This window comes from Mobula hypostoma, chromosome X1, assembly GCF_963921235.1.
Source record: "Mobula hypostoma chromosome X1, sMobHyp1.1, whole genome shotgun sequence".
NCBI classification, from domain to species: Eukaryota; Metazoa; Chordata; class Chondrichthyes; order Myliobatiformes; family Myliobatidae; genus Mobula; species Mobula hypostoma.
The window spans coordinates 6,864,764-6,892,094 of NC_086128.1; the positions used below are offsets into that span (position 1 = coordinate 6,864,764).

At 43.3% G+C, this 27,331-nt stretch overlaps 1 protein-coding gene across 15 annotated transcripts in view; it reads left to right on the forward strand.

Moving 5' to 3' along the window:
* The window catches only part of tlk2 (tousled-like kinase 2), a 180,041-nt gene extending 159,276 nt beyond the window's left edge, over positions 1–20,765 (forward strand). For all 15 annotated transcript variants that reach the window (XM_063037716.1, XM_063037730.1, XM_063037715.1 and 12 more), the window contains one exon: positions 14,425–20,765. In XM_063037716.1, the coding sequence (XP_062893786.1) occupies positions 14,425–14,592 (168 nt within the window). In that variant the 3' untranslated portion in view covers positions 14,593–20,765. The remainder of the gene's footprint in view (positions 1–14,424) is intronic.
* The last annotated feature ends 6,566 nt before the right edge of the window (positions 20,766–27,331 follow it).

Genomic DNA, 27,331 nt, shown 5'->3' on the forward strand with positions numbered 1-27,331 from the left:
ACCGCCTCTGGCCATCTTGTGAACCGGTCTATCATAGTTAGGAGGTACCGCGCTCCTCGCGACACTGGCAGGGGCCCCACGATATCCACATGAATGTGGTCGAACCTCCAGTGGGTGGGTTCGAACTGCTGCGGCGGAGCCTTGGTGTGCCGCTGCACCTTGGCCATTTGGCACTGAGTGCACATTTTGGCCCATTCACTACTGACCTGTTTGTGAAGTCCATGCCACATGAACTTGCTGGAGATCAGCCGGACGGTTGTCCTGATAGATGGGTGCACCAAGCCGTGTATGGAGTTGAAAACTCGCCGCTGCCGGGACGATGGGGCGAGGTTGGCCGGTAGCCATGTCACACAGGAGGGTCCTCTCACCTGGGTCTACGAGGAAGTCCTGCAGCTGCAAACCCAAGACTGCAGTCCTGTAGCTGGGCATCTCGTCGTTTGCCTGCTGCATCCCCGCCAGTGCTGCATAGTCCACTCCCAGGACAGGGTCTGGACAGCTGGTCTGGAGAGTGCGTCCGCCACAACGTTGTCCTTTCCCGAGATGTGCTGGACGTCCGTTGTGTACTTGGAGATGTAGGGCAGATGTCGCTGCTGGAGGGACGACCAGGGGTCAGACACCTTTGTGAATGCGAAGGTCAACAGTTTGTGGTCCGTGAATGTGGTGAACCACCTGCCTTGTAAGAAGTACCTGAAATGCCGGATTGCTAGATATAGTGCCAACAGCTCCCGGTCGAAGGCACTGTACTTGAGTTCGAGTGGCTGTAGGTGCATGCTGAAGAAGGTCAGGAGTTGCCAGCGCCCCTCGATGAGTTGCTCCAGCACCCCACCGACTGCTGTGTTGGATGCGTCCACTGTGAGGGCGGTTGGAATGTCCGTTCTGGGGTGCACCAGCATCGCGGCGTCTGCCAAGGCTTCCTTGGCTTTAACAAAAGCGGCCGCGGCCTCTTCGTCCCAAGTAATGTCCTTGCCTTTCCCCAGCATCAGGGTGAACAAAGGGTGCATGATACGGGCTGCTGAGGGGAGGAAGCGGTGGTAGAAGTTCACCATACCAACGAACTCCTGCAGGCCTTTGACTGTGTTGGGCCGGGCGAAGTGGCGGATCGCGTCTACCTTGGCGGGCAGAGGTGTTGCCCGGTCTTTGGTAATCCTGTGGCCCAGGAAGTCGATGGTGTCGAGTCTGAACTGGCATTTGGCCGGGTTGATCGTGAGGCCGAATTCGCTCAGGCGGGAGTAGAGCTGGTGGAGGTGGGACAGATGCTCCTGATGACTACTGCTGGCTATGAGGATGTCGTCCAAACAAATGGACGCAAAGTCCAGGCCGCGTCCTACCGCGTCCATTAGCCGCTGGAACGTCTGTGCGGCATTCTTCAGGCCGAACAGCATTCGGAGGAATTCGAACAGGCCAAACGGGGTGATGAGTACTGTTTTGGGGATGTCTTCAAGGTGTTCCAGGATTTGATGGTATCCCCGGACGAAGTCTACTTTGGAAAAGATGCTTGCCCCGTGCAGATTTGCTGCAAAGTCCTGAATGTGTGGCACGGGGTAGCGGTCTAGAGTTGTAGCCTCGTTCAGTCTGCGGTAGTCACCGCATGGTCTCCAGCCCCCGGCTGCTTTGGGCACCATGTGCAAGGGGGAGGCCCATGGGCTGTTGAACCGCCGTAGGATCCTCAATTCCTCCATCCTCTTGAACTCCTCCTTCGCCAGGCGGAGCTTGTCCCGGGGGGAGCCTTCGTGCATGGGCGTGGAGGGGTGGTCCCTGGGTCGGAATGTGGTGCTGTACTCCGTGTCTGGGCATGGCTGCCGTGAACTGCGGTGCCAGAACTGATGGAAAGTCTGCCAGGATTCTGGTGAATTCATTGTCAGACAGCGTGATGGAGTCCGGGTGTGGGGCTGGCAACTTGGCTTCACCCAAGGAGAACGTCTGGAAAGTCTTGGCATGGACCAGTCTTTTCCCTTGCAAGTCGACCAGCAGGCTGTGAGCTCGCAAGAAGTCCGCCCCCAGGAAGGGTTAGGCCACGGTGGCTAGTGTGAAGTCCCACATGAACCGGCTGGTGCCGAACTGCAGCTGCACTGTGCGCGCCATTTTGTGAGCCAGTTCGCCTGCTTAGAAAGTGGGTCGCCACAGCATCATCTTTCATGCAGAGCTTTGTTGTTGACACCCAGACATATTTATTTCCAGAATGGAGCACTGAATAACAATTCAGTCAGGGGATGGAGTAGTAGCTAAAGAGACTTGAAGAGGTGACGCTTTGTGGTTTTTTGAATATTGGCATCCCTGTTGTTAGTATGGTCTAGCTGATCATTTGAGTATGCTAGGTCATTGAAGAATCTATGGCGTGAGCGAAATATCTATAATGTTTCCCCCATTTTGTCAGCTTCAAAGGTGTAATCACTAATGAAGTGTTTATATCTTTGCTTGCTATTTTCAATCTTACCTTAACTGATAAATGTTACTGAGCACTCTGATTTCATTTCAATTGAAAGGGGAGGAGGGAAAATCCTGTAAGTAGCCATTTATATATGCTTAGTCCAGACAATCTTATCCTTGTGCTGGAAACATCAGTTAGCAAGGTGCAAAGATAACATTTAGGCATAGTTCAAATTCCTCCTCTGGGGGCCCTAATAGTGAGGAATGAATCCAAGATTATTTGGGATCAATATAACTGACTTCAAGATTTAAAAGGCATTTGAACAGGTACTTGAAAGGGAAAAAAGTAGAGGGATATGGGCCTAATGTGAACATATGGCATCAAGATTGGAATGAGTGAGTTGAGTAAAAGAGCCTCCCTCACTGCTGTGCAGCTCTGACCAAAATGCCAATAATTGGCCTTTATTAATCAAAGTATTGAGTATAAGAGCTGGAATGTTATGATGAGGTTGTATAAGGCATTGGTGAGGCCGAATCTGGAGTATTGTGTTCAGTTTTGGTCACCAAATTACAGGAAGGATATAAATAAGGTTGAAAGAGTGCAGAGAAGGTTTACAAGGATGTTGCCGGGACTTGAGAAACTCAGTTACAGAGAAAGGTTGAATATGTTTGGACTTTATTCCCTGGAGCGCAGAAGAATGAGGGGAGATTTGATAGAGGTATATAAAATTATGGTGGGTATAGATAGAGTGAATGCAAGCGGGCTTTTTCCACTGAGACAAGGGGAGAAAAAAACCAGAGGACATGGGTTTAGGGTGAGGGGGGAGAAGTTTAAAGGGAACATTAGGGGGGGGGCTTCACACAGAGAGTGGTGGGAGTATGGAATGAGCTGCCAGACGAGGTGGTAAATGCGGGGTTTTTTTTAACATTTAGGAATAAATTGAACAGATACATGGATGGGGAGGTGTATGGAGGGATATGGTCCGTGTGCAGGTCAGTGGGACTAGGCAGAAAATGGTTCGGCACAGCCAAGAAGGGCCAAAAGGCCTGTTTCTGTGCTGTAGTTTCTATGGTTCTAATGTATAGTAAACCCAACTATTGAGAACAATTTTGGGAAGAAATGATGAATGACCAAACATTAAGTGAAAAGGGTGGATACAAGTTAGTGTAACACAAGTATTAAAAATAAAAATGAGCACTTTTCAGTGGTTTAATATGTATATAATTAGTGTAGAGCTGAACTTGCCATTTTAGAAGGTAAATGTTCTGTTGGCCTTGATTATAAATGGGTTGAAGTACTCTTCAAGTCTTGCACATTTGCATAGGACTTTATAACCACATCTGGAGTCTTGTAAGCAAAGGAAAGTTATACTTGGATGTCCCTCTTTTGTCCGTTATACCAGTAGAGTTTAGGGCAACAATAAAGGTCCTTCATCTCTGGTGATGTTCAGGGCTTCCTTCATCATGTCAGTAGCTTCCTCTCTGTTTTCACTACTGTCAGTAGTGCAAGTCCCAGGTGGAGACCCAGAAAAACCATCACACTGAGACGTAGAAGGATTCTTCATTGCTGTTTCTGTGACAATTCAGTTTACCAGTCAGGATTGTAAACCCTGAGCTGAATCCCCGAACCTAGAGGATAAGTGGACTGCTGTTAGTCTGGCCTCTACCCTTTGACCTGTTTGCCATGGGTGAGCCTACCAAAAGCCAAAGCATGAAGTCCTGGCTCCAGCCAACATAGCTCTCTGGGTCATTGAGGCACGCAATCCTCCAAACCACGACCAGGTTGCGGTCCTCTTGGAGGATACTCGGATGTACAACTGGATCCTGAAATGAATTTGTTACTGTGAGGAGCAATTAAATAATATTGCCTTTTACTCATTGGAGTTACAACATGTGACAGATCTCATTTAAGATGAGTAAAATTTTGGCAGACTATTTTCTCAGTTTTGAATGAGGGAGCTATATCTCAGGATAAATATTCAGATTTAGGAATGAGATGAAAAGAAATTTTTTCCACTCATCAGGGTTTTGGAATTCTCTGGATCTCCGTTGTTGAAGAAATTCAATGATCAGAGTTTTGTAATAAAGACAAAATGAAGTGTTATGTTGCAGCAGATGAATTTGAGATACAGGATCAGTCCTGACATTGGCAGAGCAGACAACAAGGTCACAAGGCCTACTGCCATTTCATTATTTTCTAAATCTGCACTTTTTAAAGATTGTCTGCTTGAAGGTTAATTCTGGGTTAGTTTGTCACATGGTGTTGATATCATTTGCACAACTGCTCTATTGGAAATATCACACTCTGGTCAGGTAGTTAAAAAGCCACATCTGAAATGATGCCGATTTCTGCACAATTTTACTGCATATATGAGTGCCAACATTTCTGCAGAGTAAGATTAACTCTTCACCATTTTGATGCATTATTCTTTGGAACCCAGATGTATTTAATCCAGGCACCTTAATTCTTTGGGAATTACCAGGATATTGCCTGGATTGGGGAGCATGCCTTATGAGAATAGGTTAAGTGAACTCGGCCTTTTCTCCTTGGAGTGGCGGAGGATGAGAGGTGACCTGAAAGAGGTAATGAGATGAAGAGAAGCATTGATCGTGTGGATAGTCAGAGGCTTTTGCCTAGGGCTGAAATGGCTAACACAAGAGGGCACAGGTTTAAGGTGCTTGGAAGTAGGTACAGAGGAGATGTCAGGGGTAAGTTTTTTTTTACACAGTGGTAAGTGCGTGCAATGGGCTACCGGTGACGGTGGTGGAGGCAGATACATAGAACCATAGAAACTACAGCACAGAAACAGGCCCTTTGGCCCTTCTTGGCTGTGCTGAACCATTTTCTGCCTAGTCCCATTGACCTGCACACGGACCATATCCCTCCATACACCTCCCATCCATGTATCTGTCCAATTTATTCTTAAATGTTAAAAAAGAACCCGCATTTACCACCTCATCTGGCAGCTTATTCCATACTCCCACCACTCTCTGTGTAAAGAAGCCCCCCCCTAATGTTCCCTTTAAACTTTTCCCCCCTCACCCTTAACCCATGTCCTCTGGTTTTTTTCTCCCCTTGCCTCAGTGGAAAAAGCCTGCTTGCATTCACTCTATCTATACCCATCATAATTGTATATACCTCTATCAAATCTCCCCTCATTCTTCTGCGCTCCAGGGAATAAAGTCCTAACCTATTCAACCTTTCTCTGTAACTGAGTTTCTCAAGTCCCGGCAACATCCTTGTAAACCTTCTCTGCACTCTTTCAACCTTATTTATATCCTTCCTGTAATTTGGTGACCAAAACTGAACACAATACTCCAGATTCAGCCTCACCAATGCCTTATACAACCTCATCATAACATTCCAGCTCTTATACTCAATACTTCGATTAATAAAGGCCAATGTACCAAAAGCTCTCTTTACGACCCTATCTACCTGTGATGACACTTTTAGGGAATTTTGTATCTGTATTTCCAGATCCCTCTGTTCCACTGCACTCCTCAGTGCCTTACCATTAACCCTGTATGTTCTACGTTGGTTTGTCCTTCCAATGTGCAATACCTCACACTTGTCGGTATTAAACTCCATCTGCCATTTTTCAGCCCGTTTTTCCAACTGGTCTAAGTCCCTCTGCAGGCTCTGAAAACCTTCCTCACTGTCTATTACACCTCCAATCTTTGTATCATCAGCAAACTTGCTGATCCAATTTACCACATTATCATCCAGATCATTGATATAGATGACAAATAACAATGGACCCAGCACTGATCCCTGTGACACACCACTAGTCACAGGCCTCCACTCAGAGAAGCAATTCTCTACCACCACTCTCTGGCTTCTTCCATCGAGCCAATGTCTAATCCAATTTACCACCTCTCCATGTATACCTAGCGACTGAATTTTCCTAATTAACCTCCCATGCGGGACCTCGTCAAAGGCCTTACTGAAGTCCATGTAGACAATATCCACTGCCTTCCCTTCATCCACTTTCCTAGTAACCTCCTCGAAAAACTCCAACAGATTGGTCAAACATGACCTACCACGCACAAAGCCATGTTGACTCTCCCTAATAAGCCCCTGTCTATCCAAATGCTTGTAGATTCTGTCTCTTAGTACTCCCTCCAATAACTTACCTACTACTGACGTTAAACTCACCGGCCTATAATTTCCCGGATTACTTTTCGATCCTTTTTTAAACAACGGAACAACATGAGCCACTCTCCAATCCTCCGGCACTTCACCCGTAGACAGCGACATTTTAAATATTTCTGCCAGGGCCCCCGCAATTTCAACACTAGTCTCCTTCAAGGTCCGAGGGAACACTCTGTCAGGTCCCGGGGATTTATCCACTTTAATTTTCCTCAAGACACAAGCACCTCCTCCTTTTCAATCTGTACAGTTTCCAAGGTCTCACTACTTGATTCCCTCAATTCCATAGATTTCGTGCCAGCTTCCTTAGTAAATACAGATGCAAAAAACCTATTTAAGATCTCCCCCATTTCCTTTGGTTCCGCACAAAGCCAACCACTCTGATCTTCAAGAGGACCAATTTTATCCCTTACAATCCTTTTGCTCTTAATATACTTGTAAAAGCTCTTTGGATTATCCTTCACTTTGTCTGCCAAGGCAACCTCATGTCTTCTTTTTGCCCTCCTGATTTCTTTCTTAAGTATTTTCTTGCACTTCTTATACTCCTCAAGCACCTGATTTACCCCCTGTTTCCTATACATTTCATACAACTCCCTCTTCTTTATCAGAGTTGCAATATCCCTTGAGAACCAAGGTTCCTTATTCCTATTCAATTTGCCTTTAATCCTGACAGGAACATACAAACTCTGCACTCTCAAAATTTCCCCTTTGAAGGCTTCCCACTTACCAATCGCATCTTTGCCAGAGAACAACCTGTCCCAATCCACGCTTTTTAGATCCTTTCTCACTTCTTCAAATTTGGCCTTCTTCCAGTTCAGAACCTCAACCCTAGGACCAGATCTATCCTTGTCCATGATCAAATTGAAACTAATGGTGTTATGATCACTGGAGCCAAAGTGCTCCCCTACACAGACTTCTGTCACTTGCCCTAATTCGTTTCCTAACAGGAGATCCAATATTGCATCCCCTCTGGTTGGTCCCTCTATATATTGATTTAGAAAACTTTCCTGAACACATTTTACAAGCTCTAAACCATCTAGACCCCTAACAGTATGGGAGTCCCAATCAATGTATGGAAAATTAAAATCCCCTACCACCACAACTTTATGTTTCCTGCAGTTGCCTGCTATCTCTCTGCAGATTTTCTCTTCCAAGTCTTGTTGACTATTGGGTGGTCTGTAATACAATCCCACTAATGTGGCCATACCTTTCCTGTTTCTCAACTCCACCCATAAGGACTCAGTAGACAAGCCCTTTAATCTGTCCTGCCTGAGCACTGCTGTAATATTTTTCCTAACCAGCAATGCTACTCCCCCACCTTTCATTCCTCTGCCTCGATCACATCTGAAACATCGGAACCCTGGAATATTAAGCTGCCAGTCCTGCCCCTCCTGTAGCCAAGTTTCACTAATTGCTACAACATCATAATTCCACGTGTCAATCCACGCCCTCAACTCATCCGCCTTCCCCGCAATACTCCGAGCATTGAAATATATACACCTCAGAAGATTTTTACCATCATTCACAACCTTTCTATCAGCGGATTTGCTTAAACTTTCAACATCATTTATTTTCACCCCAGCCACACTGTCAGCTCTGGCACTCTGGTTCCCATCCCCCTGCAAATCTAGTTTAAAGCCCCCCCAATAGCATTAACAAACCTCCCTGAAAGGATATTGGTCCCCCTGTAGTTCAAGTGTAACCCGTCTCTCTTGTACAGGTCCTACCTGCCCCAGAAGAGGTCCCAATTATCCTGAAATCTGAAACCCTGCCCCCTGCACCAGTTCCTCAGCCACTTGTTCCTCCTCCAGAGCATCCTATTCCTACCCTCACTGGCACCTAGCACAGGTAGCAATCCTGAGATTACCACCCTCGAGGTCCTGCTTTTCAACTTCCTACCAAGCTCTCTATACTCACTGTCCAGGACTTCTTCACTCTTCCTTGCTATGTCATTGGTACCGATGTGCACCACAACATCTGGCTGGTCACCCTCCCACTTCAGAATGTCATGCAATCGATCAGAGACATCCTTGACCCTGGCACCTGGGAGGCAACAAACCATCCTGGATTCTCTGTCACGACCACAGAACCTCCTATCTGCACCTCTAACTATCGAGTCCCCTATCACTACCGCTCTCCTCTTTTTCCCCCCTCCCTTCTGCACTGCAGAGCCAGACCCAGTGCCAGAGATCCGGCTACTGCAGCTAGTCCCAGGTAAGTCATCCCCCCCAACAGTATCCAATGCAGTATACTTGTTGTTGAGGGGAATGGCCACAGGGGAACCCTGCTCTGCCTGCCCTTTCCTCTTCCCACGCCTGACAGTGACCCAATTTCCTGTCCTCTGCTCCTTTGGCGTAACTACCTCCCTGTAGCTACGATCTATAATCTCCTCATTCTCCCGAGTGATCCGCAGGTCATCCAGCTCCTGCTCCAGTTCCTTAACGCGGTTTGTCAGGAGCTGCAGCTGGATGCACTTCTTGCAGGTGTCGTTGTCAGGGACACCAGAGGGCTCCCTGACTTCCCACATCCTGCAAGAGGAGCATTCCAACATCCTGCCTGGCATTCTCACTGCACTAAACAATCTGAACAAAAAACTTACCGGAACCTACCCTGGCCTCTGCCTGTTCTCGCCGAAGCCTGTTTGAGCCAAAGCCGTCCCACTCTGACTCAGTCCACTCCAACGATGGCCGCTGTATATGGTGGTCTGCTTTTTAAACCTTGGCGCGCTACGTCACGCGCCTGCGCAGTGCAGACCCTTCTCCCCGAGCAGTGTTTAAAAAAAAAACGACTTTTTCTACCCGATTTCTTCACTGCTTCTCAGCTGCTTGCTTCGACTGGAACAAGAACCGTTGAAAAAAAATAGGGTCTTTTAAGAGACTACTGTATAGGTACATAGAGCTTAGAAAAATAGAGGGCTATGGGTAAGCCTAGGTAATTTCTAAAGTAAGTACATGTTTGGCACAGCATGTACCGAAGTGCCTGTATTGTGCTGTAGGTTTTCTATGTTTCTATGGACTCATTACGAAATTATGAGCAGTGAACATATTAAGTATAATGCTCTAGGATATCTGGATCAGTGAACACAGTATCACTTTTTGCTTAGCAATTTATTCTAGAAATTGTAGCCTGGCTGAGATGAGGTGAATGTGATCACGGGTTTGAACTTTAGACCTGCATCAGTGGAGATAAAAATGGCCAGTTTTATAATGTGTAGCTACACCTTTGGTGATTTGTATGAGTTATGGTCCAGGATTCAGTAATTTTTATTCCTTCTATGGACTACAGAGTTGGTTGCAGGAGGCAGAGGCGGAGGAGCAGCTATGGGATTGCTTTGAGCTAGTGGTCTGGGCCATGTTCAAAGACTCATCAGAGGATCGGAATGAATGCACCACAGTTGTCATGGACTTTATAAAGACAGTTGTGGACAAGTGTGTCCCCACAAAATCATACCGAGCCTTCCCCAACCAAAAGCCGGATGAACCATGAGATCTGCAATCTGCTGATTACTAGATCCGTGGCGATCAAAGAAAATCCATGGTATCCAGGTACGATCTCCAGAAAACCATTTCACCTATGAAATAGCAGTTCCAGACAAAACTTGAATCACTGAAGGATGCTCGACAGCTATGGCAGGGCTTGAATGCCATCACCTCTTACTAAGTAAAACCAAGCGACATATGTAACAACAAGGTTTTGCTCTCAGGTGAGCTCAGTGACTTTTATGCTCACTTTGACTGACAGAACACGGAGGCAACTTCACACAACTCCCACGGTCGTTGGCCAAATCAAAGGCGGTGATGAATCAGCATATAGGAGGGAAATTCAAAATCTAGCTGAGTGGTGCCATAACAACCTCTCACTCAATATCAACAAAACCAAAGAGGTGGTTATTGACTTCAGGAGGAGGAAACTGGAGGTCCATGTGTCAGTCCTTACCAGGGGATCAGAGGTGGAGAAAATCAGTAACTTTAAGTTCGAGGTGGAGAAACTCATTTTGGCGTTATCATTTCAGAGGCTGTGTCTTGGATCCAGCACATTACAAAGAAGGCACAGCACCACCTCTACTTTCTTAGATGTTTGCCCAGGTATGGCATGTCATCTAAAATTTGACAAACTCCGACAGATGCACAGTGTAGAGTATATGGACTGGTTGCATCACGGCCTGGTATGGAAACACCAAGGAAACAACAGCAAATCCTACAAAAAGTAGTGGATATGGCCCAGTCTATCACGGGTAAAGCCCTCCCCACCATTAACCACATCTACATAAAACGCTGTCACAGGAAAGCAATATCTATCATCAAGACCCCCACCACCCAGGCCATGCTCTCGCCTCACTGCTGCCATCAGGAAGGACCTTTTGATCCCGCACCACCAGGTTTAGGAGCAGTTATTACCACTCAGTCATCAGGCTCCTGAAGCAGAGGGGATAACTTCACTCATCCCAACAATAATCTGATTCCACCACTAAACTGATTTGCAGAGTTTGTCTTTCGTTTGTCCACCCTGTTCTGTGCAGTCTTTCATTGGTTCTATTGTGTTTCTTTGTACTGTGAATCCCCGTAAGAAAATTAATTTCAGGGTAGTATATGGTGACATATTTGATAATAAGTTTATTTGGAACTTTGATCCTTGATATTGATAAAAGTTTCCAGAGAAAGACATTTTCCGAATTGGTGCTGGCACCAGCAAGTATTGTTGTGGCATAACAGACGCAATGAGCAATAACTTATGCCCTTTAGATCTGAACAATGGTAGCTTGGTGCCTTACTTGAACTTGGTGAGGTTAGCATTGCTTTGACCCACAAAACTTACAAATCATTGGCATATGTGCTGCATGTAGAACGGCTATTCTTATCGCAATCGCATAAATTGGCTGGGATGCATGTCCTGTTATTTTGTATTTAGTGGAATAGTAGAATTTTATCTTTTGTGGAATAAACAGTTTAAAGAACTGAATGAAAGGATGTCTTGCCAAGAACTGACATGTTTCTCCTGGGTAAAATTAAATGAGTATATGTACTGTAGAACTGATAGTCATGAGGCAGTTTTGCACTGGCAAGGGGTAGTGTACGTGGCAGTAGGAGTCAGTATTATTTCTGAAGCAAATGGCTAAGCCAACTTCCAGAAAGCAACTGATCAAACTCAACCTTGGAGGTACCTATAGCAGAAACATTATTGCCAATAGTAGATCTAACCTCACTTGTTCTCTTTAGATCAGTTGATTGTCCAGTTTCCATTCACAAGCTGTCCAGCAAAATCTTTACTGGCCGTAAAGCCAAGTTCATGTACGATAGTGCAAGCATTGGCTACCCTGGCACTTTCAAAATAGGTCTTGTGAATGAAGTTGTTTTAATGGAATGTATCAGTACTGAAGGGAGAGTGATTGACATAACTGCTGGAAAGTGAGCTTTGTATTTTTTTCTAAGTACGTAAATTCATAATTTTCTAAAGCATACTTGAATATGCAATAAAGTAATTGATAATTAGACAGTAAAGAAAATTGAAAAGTAATTAAGGAAATACAATAGCCATAAATGAATAGTTGCAAGATAAAATTGTTTAATTTCATCTTTATGTCAGGTAGTGATAGGATCATTCAAAATAAAGGAGGGAACATGTGACTGGAGGTGGGATGTGGCAAGGTCTTAAATGAATATCCCCTTTATAAACACTGCTGTGGTATTTACAAAGGAAAAGAAAGGGGATAGTGAGATCAGTGTGGAGCATGCTAATATCCTAGGGCAATTTGAGATTAAGGAAGAATTAGGGTGTGGTCACTTGAAGAACATTAAAGCAGACAAGTCCTCAAGATCTAATGAAATATACCCCAGATTATTACCCCAGAGAGGTAAACAATAAAATTGCAAGGGCCTTGACCAAGATATTCATGTCAGGATTAAAATGTCTAATACCAGAGGCCATACATTTAAAGTCAGAGGGGGAAAGTTGAAAGGAGGTATCTGGAGCAATTTTTTTTTAACATACTCTTGGGTACCTGGAATGTACTACCAGGGGTGGTAGTGGAGGCAAGTACAATAAAGGTGCTTAAGACGCTCTTAGACTGGCACATGAGTATGCAGAGAATGGAGGGATGTCGACTTTATGTAGACAGAAGGGACTATTTAGTAGGCTTTTAATGAGTAATTAGTTCAGTGCAACATTGTGGGTCAATGGGCCTGTTCCTATGCTGTTTTGTTAAATGCATGATTTTCTGATTGTAATTATAAATAATGGACAATCAACAACTTTTGTAAAATAAATTATTAACCATTAAAATTGTTTTTAAATTTATTTATTAAATATCTTGAGTTTATTCTGTCAATTTAATCTGCTGCTAGTGAAGAATTTGGCAATTTCTACAGTGACAAAATGGGACATTTTCAAAAGTCTAAATCTGTCTTCTCACACAGTCCCTTTGCTGTAGAGCACCTTTAGTGACTAGTGCAACTGTCTGTCCTTGATGTCCAGACCTAGCTTCTGTAAAGCTATTTCATTTCCCAGACCCTTGAACAATAATTTTGCATATTTTGACCTGCAACAGAATAGTCACTCAGCAGGCAGCCTTTCATGGTGTGGTGAGGAGACATGGGGTAAAAAGCAGTTACAGCCATCCAAGAACATTAAATCTACATTCATTTCTGTGTAACCATTTCACCCCTACCTCTTGTTACCTGCCACAGTTCCTTGCCTCCAAATTCTCCTTTGCAGCCTCTATTTGATGCTCGATTGCGCGCTCCTTGGCCTCGATTGTAGCTCAAATTTCTGCATTCTTTCTCTAATCAAGCCCTGCACATGAAAACTCCCTCTCCAATCGTGTTTGCCCACTCCTTTCCCCCTACTCCTCCCTTGAGCTCTGCATACATACTGGCTTTACCTTTAGTACAGTATACCCCACATCACCACAGATTGTTGTCGAGGGTTTGTCACGGAAAATCACGATATAGAACTTTTTAGGAATGCATAATGTGGAGGTACAAGTAAAAAATCTATATAATTTTATAAATGTTCCTATTGTTTTCTGGGCTCCATATGCTTTCTTATTTGCAGACAGTATTCTTGTATTTTATAATTACCTTTGTTCTTCCTCTGCCCTGCTCTTCTCATAATCCCACTGTCTTTATCTTTCAGCCCTGCATTTCAGGTTTTGCCAATTTCAAAATTAGATTTAAAAGTTCCAGATTTCTGTAATACATTTCATTGCCTCATTGCTGTGAGCAATATGGGAGATCTACAGTACTTGTATTTTTAAAAAAACAACACATTGAAGCAACCGCAGTTGAGGACAGATTTCAGAATCAGGTTTAATATCACCTGTTTATATCGTGAAATTTGTTAACTTTACAGCAGCAATACAATGAAGTGCATGATAAATATAAGAGGGGAAAAAACTGAGTTACATTTAGTGTGTGTATGTATATATATAAAACATTTAAGTTTAAAATAAGCAGTGCAAAATAACAAAAATAAATAAAGTAGTGAGGTAGTATTCATAGGTTCAATATCAATTTAGAAATTGGATGGCAGAGGGGGAAGAAGCTGTTCCATAATCACTGTTTTGGGCAGGAATGGAGGTGAGATGAAGTGATCATTTTCCGAGAACTGCTGATGGGTGAAGAATTGCCTTTTCTGCAGTGACATTTAGGGTCCATTAGTTTTCTTTACTTTTACTTTTTGTTTTTACTTTTTTTTACTTTTTTTACTTTTTTTACTTTTCAACAGTCCCAGGTGACTAGCTCTTCATCTAGTTGTTTAAGTTATTATAAGTTTAGTTCCTTAACACTAAACTTCAAAAGAACTATTATTACATATATTTGGTTTTCATTCCTGCCAATATTTGGAGAGAATTCAGCACTTTTATTGTATTTGTATTTGCATAAATTAATCTTTCCCTTGTTCTATTGTAGGCATTTATCCGCCGGTGTCTGGCATATCGTAAAGAGGACCGGATAGATGTTCAACAACTTGCCAGTGACCCATACTTGATGCCTCATATTAGGAAGTCAGTGTCCAGTACCAGTCCAGGTGTGGTCGCATCAACGTCTGGATCATCAAATAACAGCACCTCAAACTGAGCATGCAGACTATCCACATGATAGTATGTTAAAGAAAAGGAGTACAGAATCCGTGCTGGGGATGATTTGTACCAGGTGTTTTCTCCGTATGATTGTGGGGAGGAACATCCTCACGGATTCTCCTAAGAGAGATGGACAGAGACTGTGTTGCTCCAGGCAGAAAGTAAGGACATGATGTCAGAGGCTATGAATTATTGACCATGACTGATGGCTGCTAACGAAAAGGACAATGATGAGAATCTGCATCCTGCTCCCATGTACCTTGACAGCAGCTCAGCCTTGAACTGAAAGGGCTTTGTGCTGGTAGAGAGTGAACAAGATGGGAGTTCACTTTTTAAATTGCCTTCCTCTACCCACTCCCATCCCATTCCCCACATCCATTCATCAGCTGTCCAATTCCCCATTTCAAGTAATACAAATTGGGAATGGGAACTTCAGGTTGAAAATAAATGACAGACCGGGGATTGAATTGTTTAAGTTTTTAAAACTGCCTGTTGGTGGCAGTGGTGTTCTTTGAGTTTGTTGTGAATGCAACTCTAATGGTCTTTTAAAGAAAATCAGACCTTTTTCTCTTTCTCCCTTGCCCACTGCCTCCGTCTAAGCTCACTTCTCCACTTCTCAGCTGTGGTTTCTGATACTTTTTCAATGTTGCATTTTCTTTCACTGTTTCTTGCTTGGGTCAATATGGATTAGACAGACAACACTAAAACTTCGATCAATCTGCAGTACAAAAACTACTTTGCCACATAGATATATTTTTTTTTCAGTTTTATTCGCCTTGGCAAAGATTTTTTTAAATATCAGTCTTGTTCACCCCATGCCCTTCTCCAGCTTTTGGTTACCTTTCTCTTGGAAGATGCATGTAAATGTTAGTTACCAATTTGGTGTATTGAGTACATGAGAGAAACACTTTGCAATCAAGCATCGGTTTACACCGGAATTATTTTTTTTGGGGGGGAAGCGTTAGAATATAACTGAAAATATTCAACTGAGGGAAAAGCAGAAGTCTGACTTTTGAAAAGTTGACTTCTATTATCTTTTTAAATAGTAAGCCTTTCAGGGTTTGTTTGTTAATGGTTCAAGATGAGTGGATTTTTTCAATAAAATGCCGAGTGGTCTAACTCTGGACATGCTAGTTTATTAATTGGCAACATCATACCCCTTCCCATTAATGCAGTGACCAATTCTTGAGCAGCCAAAGAACCAGTTAAGCTGATAATTACACAGCTCTGAGTCCGAGGTCAGAGCTGTGTGAAATCCTACCAAACCCCATCCTGGGGCAATGGTTAAAAGCAGTTGGTCAGATGTATTGAAAGTCCCTGCCTCCTAGCCATGATAAGTCTGGCAATACATTTCCGAGTATTCCACAATAGCTGTTTTTCCTTCTTTTTTACTCTGAACTTGAGGAGTTAGAACCAAACGTGAATCTCTGATCATGAAAAATTTTAACTTGCAACTTAAAAGTATAATGTGACAAAGGCTACTCTCAATGTTACAGCTTAGAGGGCATGTGTTTGTCTTACTGTTTTGTGATACCTGTTCTTTTATTTGAATAGTTTCTAAATTTCAAAAAAAATCGTTTTTAGCGGAGTATACTTCATTAAACTATAATCACAATCAAGATGTCCATGTAAAATATACAACAAAATACTGAAAGGGCAAAGGAGCCCAGGGTACAAACTTAGTGCCCCACCGATTACCTATACTCACAATCCTTTTCACCATTGATCTTGGCTTGAAGACATTTCATTTTCCTCCATTTAACAGCCAAAAAAAAAATTGGGATGGCATGGTAGCGTAGCAGTTAGTATAACATTATAGTGCCAGCGACCAGGGTTTAATTCCACTGCTGTCTGTAAAGAGTTTGTACGTTCTCCCTGTGATCCTGTGGGTTTCCTGCAGGTGCTCCGGTTTCCTCCCACATTCCAGAAACATATGGGTTAGTAGGTTAATTGGTTACATGGGTGTCATTGGGCTAGAAGAGCCTGTTATTGTGCTGTATTCCTTTAAAAATAAAATTAAACCTCCTAGACCTGAGTCCGGTATAACCAAAAGCTAAGCTGACTAGCTTGTCACTGACCCTCTTAAAGTCCCCTTCAACTTAATCATGGAGAAGGGGATCTAAGTTTCCAACTTGGGTCCTCCAAGACCTCCATCCAGCATCGTTGCATAAAAATTCCCATTATTAACACAGCACAAAGAATGTTCAAAAATAAACTCGCACTGCTTTGATTTCATCCATCTTGAAGGTGTTTTGGGAGGCTGCATTAAAAACAGGGATTAATAAAAATGAGGGATTACAAGCATTGTATAAATATCTAATTTTTGAATAGACTTTGATTTTTTCCTTCATAAAATTTTGTGCCTACACTGAGCTTATTAATCCAGTGCTGCCCAGAATGTCTGATCCAAGTGCCGATCTTTGCATCTGAGTATTTCTGCCCCTATCTGGGTAGAGTGCATATGTTTGCAAAATACACTAAATCATAAATAAACATTGTACAGCAGTGAATAAATTGTGCATTTGTATTGAAAAGTTGTGACTCTGGTTGTGGGAAGAGCTATTCCACTCCCTCCCTCACCACTTCTTGTTCATTTCCTTACTCACTCTCACACTCCTTTGCTTCATCATTCTCAACCTTATCTCTAGCTCTTTTGTTGTGCCTACCCTTTCTATAATTTGCAATTTGCTTGCAGTGTGCTGTTTGCCCCTCTTAAGTAATGTTTATCCCATACTCCCACTAAAGCTTTGAATAAATTTGTGGTGCTTATGGACTAACCAGTGGCATCAAGCACAAGATGTCTCCATTGCCTGGTATTATTTTGTTCTTTCCCCTCCCATTTCAAACCAAGCCTATGGTAGATCTGACCAAAATGATAAAGGATTAAGACCTGTTTTGTGATATAGGAGCAGGGAAAGTGCAAATTTTCAAGAACTTTGCAGAGCAGCCCAGTAGTTTGTGTGAAAGTATTTCACAGCAAGCGATACTTCCTCCCATTGGAAGAACCCTGAAAAGAAAACAGAACATTTAATGTTGCAAGTGATCAGATATTGGAACTGATCAATGCCATTTAGGGATTCATCTCATAGGCAGTTTTCTTCAGAAATAGTAAGCAGTTGCTTGAATATCGAGAGCTCATATTCCCTGGAAAATAAAGTTGAGATATAAGGGCATCCTCTTGTCTTCAAGGCAATTCTTGGAATGGTAACCCTAACAGCTATTGAATTATGGAATTATGTCTTTGTGTAGCCTGTGGAATTAGATTAGATTAATTTGGATCAATTAATGAAATATGCTGCTATTTCTGTGCCTCCTCTCCCCAAAAGTTCTAATGGCACAGAACTTTTTTTATCTCTCTAGAAATTAGGATATTTTGTTGGTGCAAAATCAATAATCCCATAATATAAAGGATAAGGAAAGCAATTGGGATTAAAGTGTTACCTACAGATTGGCCGAGTAAAACAAAATAGCAAATGTTATCAGTAAGTCTAAGCGCGCCTCAGATTAAAGGCAGCATTCTCGTGCACAAACATTTTTTTAGGTCTGTGAATGGAATGGAACATGCAATCAGTTGTCGTGCAGAAACCTGCCCAAAGTTTGCAATAAACTTCAAAATATTATGAATTAGTAGCACCTTATGTGTGCTTTCTTAAATTTGTCTTTTTTACTGTTCTGTTGAAATGTTGTTGCAAGTTCTTGTATTTCAGTGCCAGTGGTATGCAATTTAGTGAGCTATTTTAAATATTTTAAATAACTGATTAAATTAGTCAGGTTTCCTTTTCTAAATAGTTGTATGAGTTTACTTAGTACAGTAGAAAATAGTAAATGAAACTCAGAATTGCAGATGCTGCAATAAAAGCAGAAAATGCAGTGTTTTGTCAATTGACTCCAGTATTTTCTGCTTTTATTTCTAGTATCAATGCACATATGGGGTATGTTATGGTTGGGAATATTATTACTCTAAAGAAGAGGCTGTGGAAAACCATAGTAAGTTGGGTACTATGCAGCCAGAGGAACTATTTTTACACAGAAAACAGAGTTTGCAGTTGACAGTGGTGTCTTGATGAAACAGCAGCCTCTTCCCGGAGTAATTCATAAGTCATCAATCTGATTCTCATAGGGCTGCATTTTAGTTTCTCGAGTTTAGTAGTAGTTCTGCCTATTGAGAAAGGGGCATTCTAGAAGCTTATTATATACTGATATTTTGTCAAAAGACTAAGTGAAGGTGTGTTCCCTTGACTGCTTGTCTGAAGATGAAGAGAGTGCAGCGCAAACTGGAAGAAGTGGTTACTTTAGCATGTTGATGACCTGCTTGGGTAAGTTTGCCTGATGGCCGCTACAATAGATAACGCAGGTTTTGTCAGTATGAGCATTGGCAGTTGTCCTCCTTTCCATTCATCTGGTCTCACCTATCACCTGCTCCAAAGGGGAGAGTTGCCTCTGCAGAGGTCTGACTGGAAGTAATGTCTGTATTAAACACTTGCAGTATTTTTCTTGCTTTGAACATTTGTGTCAACATTTTAACCAAGCAAGTAACAGCTTTGATCATCAATATAGATGGCAGTTAATACGAGCATCAGAAATGGGGAAAATGGCCCAAGTTCTGAAGTTGGGTTGGGGGAAAGGAGGGAACAATTGATGTTGTGAAATAGCGTTAAAGAGTTGGGTGTCATGTGCAGTCACTGAGAAATCTGCATGCATAATAAATGCAGGTTAGTTAACTGTATAGAAATGTTCATAGTTTGTTCGGTGATCTTTGTCAGCTTTGGAGTTTAATCAGATAAATCTTGCTCTGGGAGTGATCAACAGAGCAGCAACTACCTTGCCAGCCCAGGTTAGGATTATTCATATTTTTTACCTTGGGTTGGATTTTCCTTTCCAAACCCGCCCCAAAGTATACAGGTATGTAATCCATTCCAAGCCTTGAAATCGCCGCTCACCTGAGCATTGTAGGAAGTTGCTATTTAGTATTTTTCAGATGAATCCTTAAAAAGTGGCATGCAGTTGCTGCAATTCAGTTATACAAATCTTCAGGGAAAAAGAAGTGATCTTGTACCTTTTTGAATGTGCGTAATGGAGTTTATTTTCAAAGGGAGGAGATCTCCGTGGTAACAACAGTTCTGTGTTTATATGCCAATAATATTAAAAATGTTAAATGTTCTTTCGATTCCTGACTTTTGTAGTGAATTTCATTGCAGCATGAGAACTTCTTGGCAGGTTGGAAAAGTTGATGCATTTCATAAACAGTTATGGTATTTGGATTAGCTGTGCTCTGCAACAGCTCATTGCAAAAAAAAACCTAAATACACTGAGTTTTTGGTGGGTTTCAGTTTTTTTTCCCCCCTTGAAGTGTTTTTACAAAAAAAAAGAGGTGACCCAGTGTGCATTTTGATAAATTAGTTTTTAGAGTCCCATAGTTTTCCCATGTCAGTTTATGGGAAAACCTGTTTGGTTAATTCCTTTACTGTGTGAGTTTGTTTTTCTAATTGGAATTTGTTTATCCCAGTTGTACGTTGTATACAAGCAATCTTTGGACAATTTCTCCCTTTCATGTTGCTCCTCTCCCCCCCCCCCCCCCCCCCGGCCACTACATCCGACAGCTAAAACACTCAGCAGCATGCATCACTCTGTGGCTGAGTGTCACTCTGTAATTACACGTGCAGGAATTTCAGTTTTAGTGTTCCTTTCATTTTCTTTCATTGCAGCTAATTAAAACACTGTGAATAACTCCTGGTTTGTAAACATACAGACCAGCTTATTTCTCCCTGTGGTTCCTCTTCCTAACAGTTCCTTTTGTTTTAAAGAAATGTGTACAAATGCCTCTATTTAACTGTATACTGTAGTGGTTTGACATCTGATTTCAACTGTGTGAGCCTCTCCTAGACAACAGCTTTAATGTACAAAAGAAATGGAAAAAAATGAAGGGGTGAAGTTAAACCGGTACAGATATTTTCTTTTGAATCAAAAGGAAGGTACCGTGGAGCCCCTGTGAGTATGTGTCACTGTGAAATACATGCTTGGCTAATAACCCAGTCTGTTGACAAGGGTTGCTGTGTATATTTCAATAAATTGTATTGCTTTGTGCAGATACCAAACTGCTAGATGTCCATTGATAGCTGCTGAAATGTAGAAATTGTTCCTTTTATTCATCTGCTAATAAATTGAATCTCATAAAAATGTTTAAGTCCTTGAAAATATTATTTTATCTTGTCAGGAGTACAATTTGTGTTGTGTCCTTTTGCTTTGGCATTTGGGTAACACCGCTGTTGAAATGTGACAGTTCTGGATACTTGTCTAAGCAAAGCCTAAATATTCCAATGTAGTTATTGGGGAATGTAAACCAAGCTCTTTATGGATGGACTTGCCACGTGCTCTTTGCATTGTGTGTCATCTACACAAGTAAGATGAGGCTCATTTGCTACTTAAATACAATACAACAAAAAAAAACTGGGTCAAAAAATGTTGGAGGCAGGTGGTTGTGAAGAAAACCATATTTTTTAAGGATTGTGAATTTAGATTGCCCACAACTCCTCACATCTTTTTTGACCTTGAAATCCCAAAAGACTTTATGGCCCGTGGTGCTTTCTCTTGCTTAGTCTATTGGAGAAGAGTCTGTGTACAGCAGAGTCTGATCAACAGCAATGGCCAGATAATCTGTTTATGTTGCTGGAGCAATGAATATCAGCCAAGGCGAACACAACCAGTCTTATGATTGAGACTTGTTATAATGAAGCCAGAAAGGTACTTGACATGGATTTGTTTTCAACTAACATGAGTCTGATTCCATTTCACATTCCAGAGGGAACATCAGGGCTAGGTAAGGCCCACTGAAATATTACAGCTCCCCTGTCCCTGCAATTTGTTTCGTGTTTAAGTGTACCAAGAGCGAAAGAAAAAGGAGCAAGAGGTGGCAATTTGGCCTTCTGCTGCTGCTTGACTATTCAATACTCACTTCACAACCATTTACTTGCTCTACCACATGTACAGTAGCAACAGTTTGTATCATCTACAGGATACACTGCAACAACTTGCCAAAGAGTCTTAGCTCCTTCCGAAAACATAATCTTCATCAGTTAGAAGGGCAAGGGCAGCAAAAGCACCCTTGTCACCTCCTGGAAGTTGTACTCCAAGCTGCACACCATCCTGACTTGGGAAAGATTCCATTGCTGGGTCAATTTCCTGAAACACTCCCCCTAACAGTATCAAGGATATATCCAGACCTAGAGGACTGCTATGGTTCAAGAATGCAGCTTACCACCTTCTCAAGGGCAGCTAAGTTCTAATTCAGCCTGCGAAGCCCACATTTATTGAATGAATGTTTTAAGAAAAGTAATGATCCTGGCTGGTCTTTTGCCTCAGAGCAATTTTTGTGCTAACACCACAGATATCCATTGGTTCCCTTAATATCCAGATGTCCATCAATGTGGATTTGAAATGTCCTATACTTGCCATCCTGTGGCCTCTTCAGTGTTTTGCAATGAGTGCTGAACTAGGGACATCTTTGTTTGCTGAACCCATGCCAGTCAGAATTGGACTGAGACAATCACAATCCATTTGCAACAAAGACAGCTTCCTTCCATCCATCAGTAAGAACTGCATTCAAAGTTCAAAGTAAAATTTATCATCAGAGTACATACATGTCACCACATACAAACCTGAGATTCTTTTTCTACGGGCATACTTGGCAAATCCGTAGAATACTAACTGTAAACAGGATCAATAACAATGTGCAAATGCAGATGTAAATAAATAATGAGCATAAAATAACAAGCTAAGAGTCCTTAAATGAATAACTGTTCATGTGGTAGTAACTGTCCTTGAAACTGGTGGTGCGAGTCCTGAGGCTCTTGTACCTTCTACCTGATGGCAGCAGTGAGAGAAGAGCATAGCTTGGGTGGTGAGGATCTTTGATGGATGCTGCTTTTCTACAGCAATGTCTCATGTAGATGTGCTCAAAGGTTGAGAGGTTTTTACCTGTGATGTACAGGGCTGAATACTCTACCTTTTGTAGGATTTTCTACACAAAGGCATTGGTGTTCCCATACCAGGCCATGATGCAGCCAGTCAGCACACTCTCCACTATACATCTATAGCAGTTTGGCAAGGTTTTTGATGAAAGCCAAACCTCTGCACACTCCTGAGGAAGTAGAGGCACTGTTGTGCTTTCTTCACAATAATATTTATATGATAGGTCCAGGACAGGTCCTCTGAGATGGAGACACCCAAGAATTTAATGTTAATGATCCTCCAATGATTACTGGCTTGTTGACCTCTGTTTCCCTGTCCTTATTTTTACAATCAGTTCCATGATCTTGCTGACATTGAGTAAAAAGTTGTTGTTGTGACACCACTCAGCCACATTTTCAATCTCCCTCCTGTATGCTGATTCTTCACCACCTTTGATAACCCATAATAGTGGTGTTTTCAGCAAACTTGTATATGGTGTTGGAGCTGTACTTAGCCACATAGTCATAGGTGTAAAGAAAGTAGAGCAGGGAGTGAGGTACACATCCCTGCAGCGCTCCTGTGCTGATGATGATTGTGGAGATGTTTTTGCCAATCCAAGCTAATTGGGGTCTACAAGTGAGGAAATCCAGGATCCAATTGCACAAGGGGTTATTGAGGCCCAGGTATTGGAGTTTACTGATTCATTTTAAGGCCTTAAATGCCGAGCTGTAATTGATGAAGAGCATTCTGACGTGTATCTTTGCCATCCAGAAATTCCAGGATTGTGTGAAGAGCCACTGAGATAGCACTTACTGTAGACCCGTTGCTTCAGTAGGTGAACTGGAGCAGATCCAAGTCACCACTCAGCCAAGAGCTGATACGTTTCAACACGAGCCTCTCAAAATACTTCGTCACTGTGGATGGAAGTGCCACTGGGTGGTAGTCATTTAGACAGGTTATTATGTTTCAACTTAAACCCATGCTTCCAACTTAAAAGTGATTTTTTTTTTAAGCAACACATCAAAGTTGCTGGTGAACACAGCAGGCCAGGCAGCATCTCTAGGAAGAGGTACAGTCGACGTTTCGGGCCAAGACCCTTCGTCAGGACTAACTGAAGGAAGAGTGAGTAAGAGATTTGAAAGTTGGAGGGGGAGATCCAAAATGATAGGAGAAGACAGGAGGGGGAGGGATGGAGCCAAGAGCTGGACAGGTGATAGGCAAAAGGGATATGAGAGGATCATGGGACAGGAGGCCCAGGGAGAAGGAAAAGGGGGACGGGGGAAAACCCAGAGGATGTGCAAGGGGTATAGTGAGAGGGGCAGAGAGAGAAAAAGCAGAGAGAGAGAAAGAATGTGTGTATATAAATAAATAACGGATGGGGTACGAGGAGGAGGTGGGGCATTAGCGGAAGTTTGAGAAATCAGTGTTCATGCCATCAGGTTGGAGGCTACCCAGACGCAATATAAGTTGTTGTTCCTCCAACCTGAGTGTGGCTTCATCTTTACAGTAGAGGCCGTGGATAAACATGTCAGAATGGGAATGGGATGTGGAATTAAAATGTGTGGCCACTGGGAGATCCTGCTTTCTCTGGAGGACAGAGCATAGGTATTCAACGAAATGATCTCCCAGTCTGCGTTGGGTCTCGCCATTATATAGAAGACCACATCGGGAGCACTGGATGCAGTATATCACCCCAGCCGACTCACAGATGAAGTGTCACCTCACTTGGAAGGACTGTCTGGGGCCCTGAATGGTGGTAAGGGAGGAAGTGTAAGGGCATGTGTAGCACTTGTTCTGCTTACAAGTGCCGGGAAGGAGATCAGTGGGGAGGGATGGGGGGGACGAATGGACAAGGGAGTCGTGTAGGGACTGATCCCTGCGGAAAGTGGGGGAGGGAGGTGGGAGGGAAAGATGTGCTTAGTGGTGGGATCCCGTTGGAGGTGGTGTAAGTTACGGAGAATAATATGTTGGACCCGGAGGCTGGTGGGGTGGTAGGTGAGGACCAGGGGAACCCTATTCCTAGTGGGGTGGTGGGAGGATGGAGTGAGAGCAGATTGCGTGAAATGGGGGAGATGCGTTTGAGAGCAGCGTTGATGGTATGTTTGTGACACTTCTCACGCTCTTAAACTTTTCGATGATTTTAAGTTCTCTGGCCCCCACCGCTTTATTTTCACCATGGATGTCCAGTCCCTATATACTTCCATCCCCCATCAGGAATGTCTCAAAGCTCTACGCTTCTTTTGGATTCCAGACCTAACCAGTTCCCCTCTACCACCACTCTGCTCCGTCTAGCGGAATTAGTCCTTACTCTTAATAATTTCTCCTTTTGCTCCTCCCACTTCCTCCAAACTAAAGGTGTAGCTATGGGCACCCGTATGGGTCCTAGCTATGTCTGCCTTTTTGTTGGGTTTGTGGAACAATCTATGTTCCGTGCCTATTCTGGTATCCATCCCCCACTTTTCCTTCGCTACATCGACGACTGCTTTGGTGCTGCTTCCTGCACGCATGCTGAGCTCGTTGACTTCATTAACTTTGCCTCCAACTTTCACCCTGCCCTCAAGTTTACCTGGTCCATTTCCGACACCTCCCTCCCCTTTCTAGATCTTTCTGTCTCTATCTCTGGAGACAGCTTATCTACTGATGTCTACTATAAGCCTACTGACTCTCACAGCTATCTGGACTATTCCTCGTCTCACCCTGTCTCTTGCAAAAATGCCATCCCCTTCTCGCAATTCCTCCGTCTCTGCCGCATCTGCTCTCAGGATGAGGCTTTTCACTCCAGGACGAGGGAGATGTCTTCCTTTTTTAAAGAAAGGGGCTTCCCTTCCTCCACCATCAACTCTGCTCTCAAACGCATCTCCCCCATTTCACGCACATCTGCTCTCACTCCATCCTCCTGCCACCCCACTAGGAATAGGGTTCCCCTTGTCCTCTCCTACCACCCCACCAGCCTATGGGTCCAACATATTATTCTCTGTAACTTCCGCCACCTCCAACAGGATCCCACCACTAAGCACATCTTTCCCTCCCCCCTCCCCCGCTTTCCGCAGGGATCGCTCCCTAGTCGACTCCCTTGTCCATTCGTCACTCCCATCCCTCCCCACCGATCTCCCTCCTGGCACTTATCCTTGTAAGCAGAACAAGTGCTACACGTGCCCTTACGCTTCCTCCCTTACCACCATTCAGGGCCCCAAACAGTCCTTCCAGGTGAGGTGACACTTCACCTGTGAGTCGGCTGGGGTGATATACTGCATCCGGTGCTCCCGATGTGGTCTTCTATATATTGGCGAGACCCGACGCAGACTGGGAGATCGTTTCGCTGAACACCTATGCTCTGTCCTCCAGAGAAAGCAGGATCTCCCAGTGGCCACATATTTTAATTTCACATCCCATTCCCATTCTGATATGTCTATCCACTGCCTCATCTACTGTAGAGATGAAGCCACACTCAGGTTGGAGGAACAACACCTTATATTCCGTCTGGGTAGCCTCCAACCTGATGACATGAACATTGACTTCTCTAACTTCCGCTAATGCCCCACCTCCCCCTCATACCCCATCCGTTATTTATTTATATACACACATTCTTTCTCTCTCTCTCTCTCTCTCTCTCTCTTTCTTCCTCTGTCCCTCTCACTATACCCCTTGCCCATCCTCTGGGTTATTTCCCCCCTCCCCCTTTTCCTTCTCCCCAGGCCTCCTGTCCCATGATCCTCTCATATCCCTTTTGCCAATCACCTGTCCAGCTCTTGGCTCTATCCCTCCCCCTCCTGTCTTCTCCTATCATTTTGGATCTCCCCCTCCCCCTCCAACTTTCAAATCTCTTACTAGCTCTTCCTTCAGTTAGTCCTGACGAAGGGTCTTGGCCCGAAACGTCGACTGTACCTCTTCCTAGAGATGCTGCCTGGCCTGCTGCGTTCGCCAGCAACTTTGATGTGTGTTGCTTGAATTTCCAGCATCTGCAGAATTCCTTGTGTTTGTATTTTTTTTAAGCTTGCTTTTGATAGATGTAATTACCCCTGCTGTAAATTTTGCAGTCAGCACCTTGCTTGGCTTGATGGTTTGGCCTTCGAAGCCTGTAATGTGGTTTAAAAAGGTCATAATATTTAATAATCACTTACTAACAATAAAAATTTCAGGCTGAAGTTCCAAAGCAAGGACATCAGATTCCATTGATGTCACTACTCTGAGAAGTGATGTGATGGATTTGAATTTTGTACGTGTGTCCCAAGGCTAAGTGGTAATTACGCCTCAATGGGTTTTCGAAAGACAAAAGATTTGGATATCTAATGATGAGTAATATTAAGTATCTTCAACTTCTGTCCCTGATCTTTTTAATAGACAATAGGTGCAGGCGTAGGCCATTCGGCCCTTTGAGCCAGCACCGCCATTCACTGTGATCATGGCTGATCATTCACAATCAGTATCCAGTTCCTGCCTTCTCCCCATAACCTTTGATTCCGCTATCTTTAAGAGCTCTATCCATCTCTTTCTTGAAAGCATCCAGAGACTTGGCCTCCACAGCTTTCTGGGGCAGAGCATTCCATACATCCACCACTCTCTAGGTGAAAAAGTTTTTCCCAATTCTGTTCTAAATGGCCTACCCCTTATTCTTAAACTGTGGCCTCTGGTTCTGGACTCACCCATCAGCGGGAACGTGCTTCCTGCCTCCAGCGTGTCCAATCCCTTAATAATCTTACGTGTTTCAATAAGATCCCCTCTCAGCTATCTAAATTCCAGAGTATACAAGCCCAGTCGCTCCAATCTTTCAACATATGATAGTCCCGCCA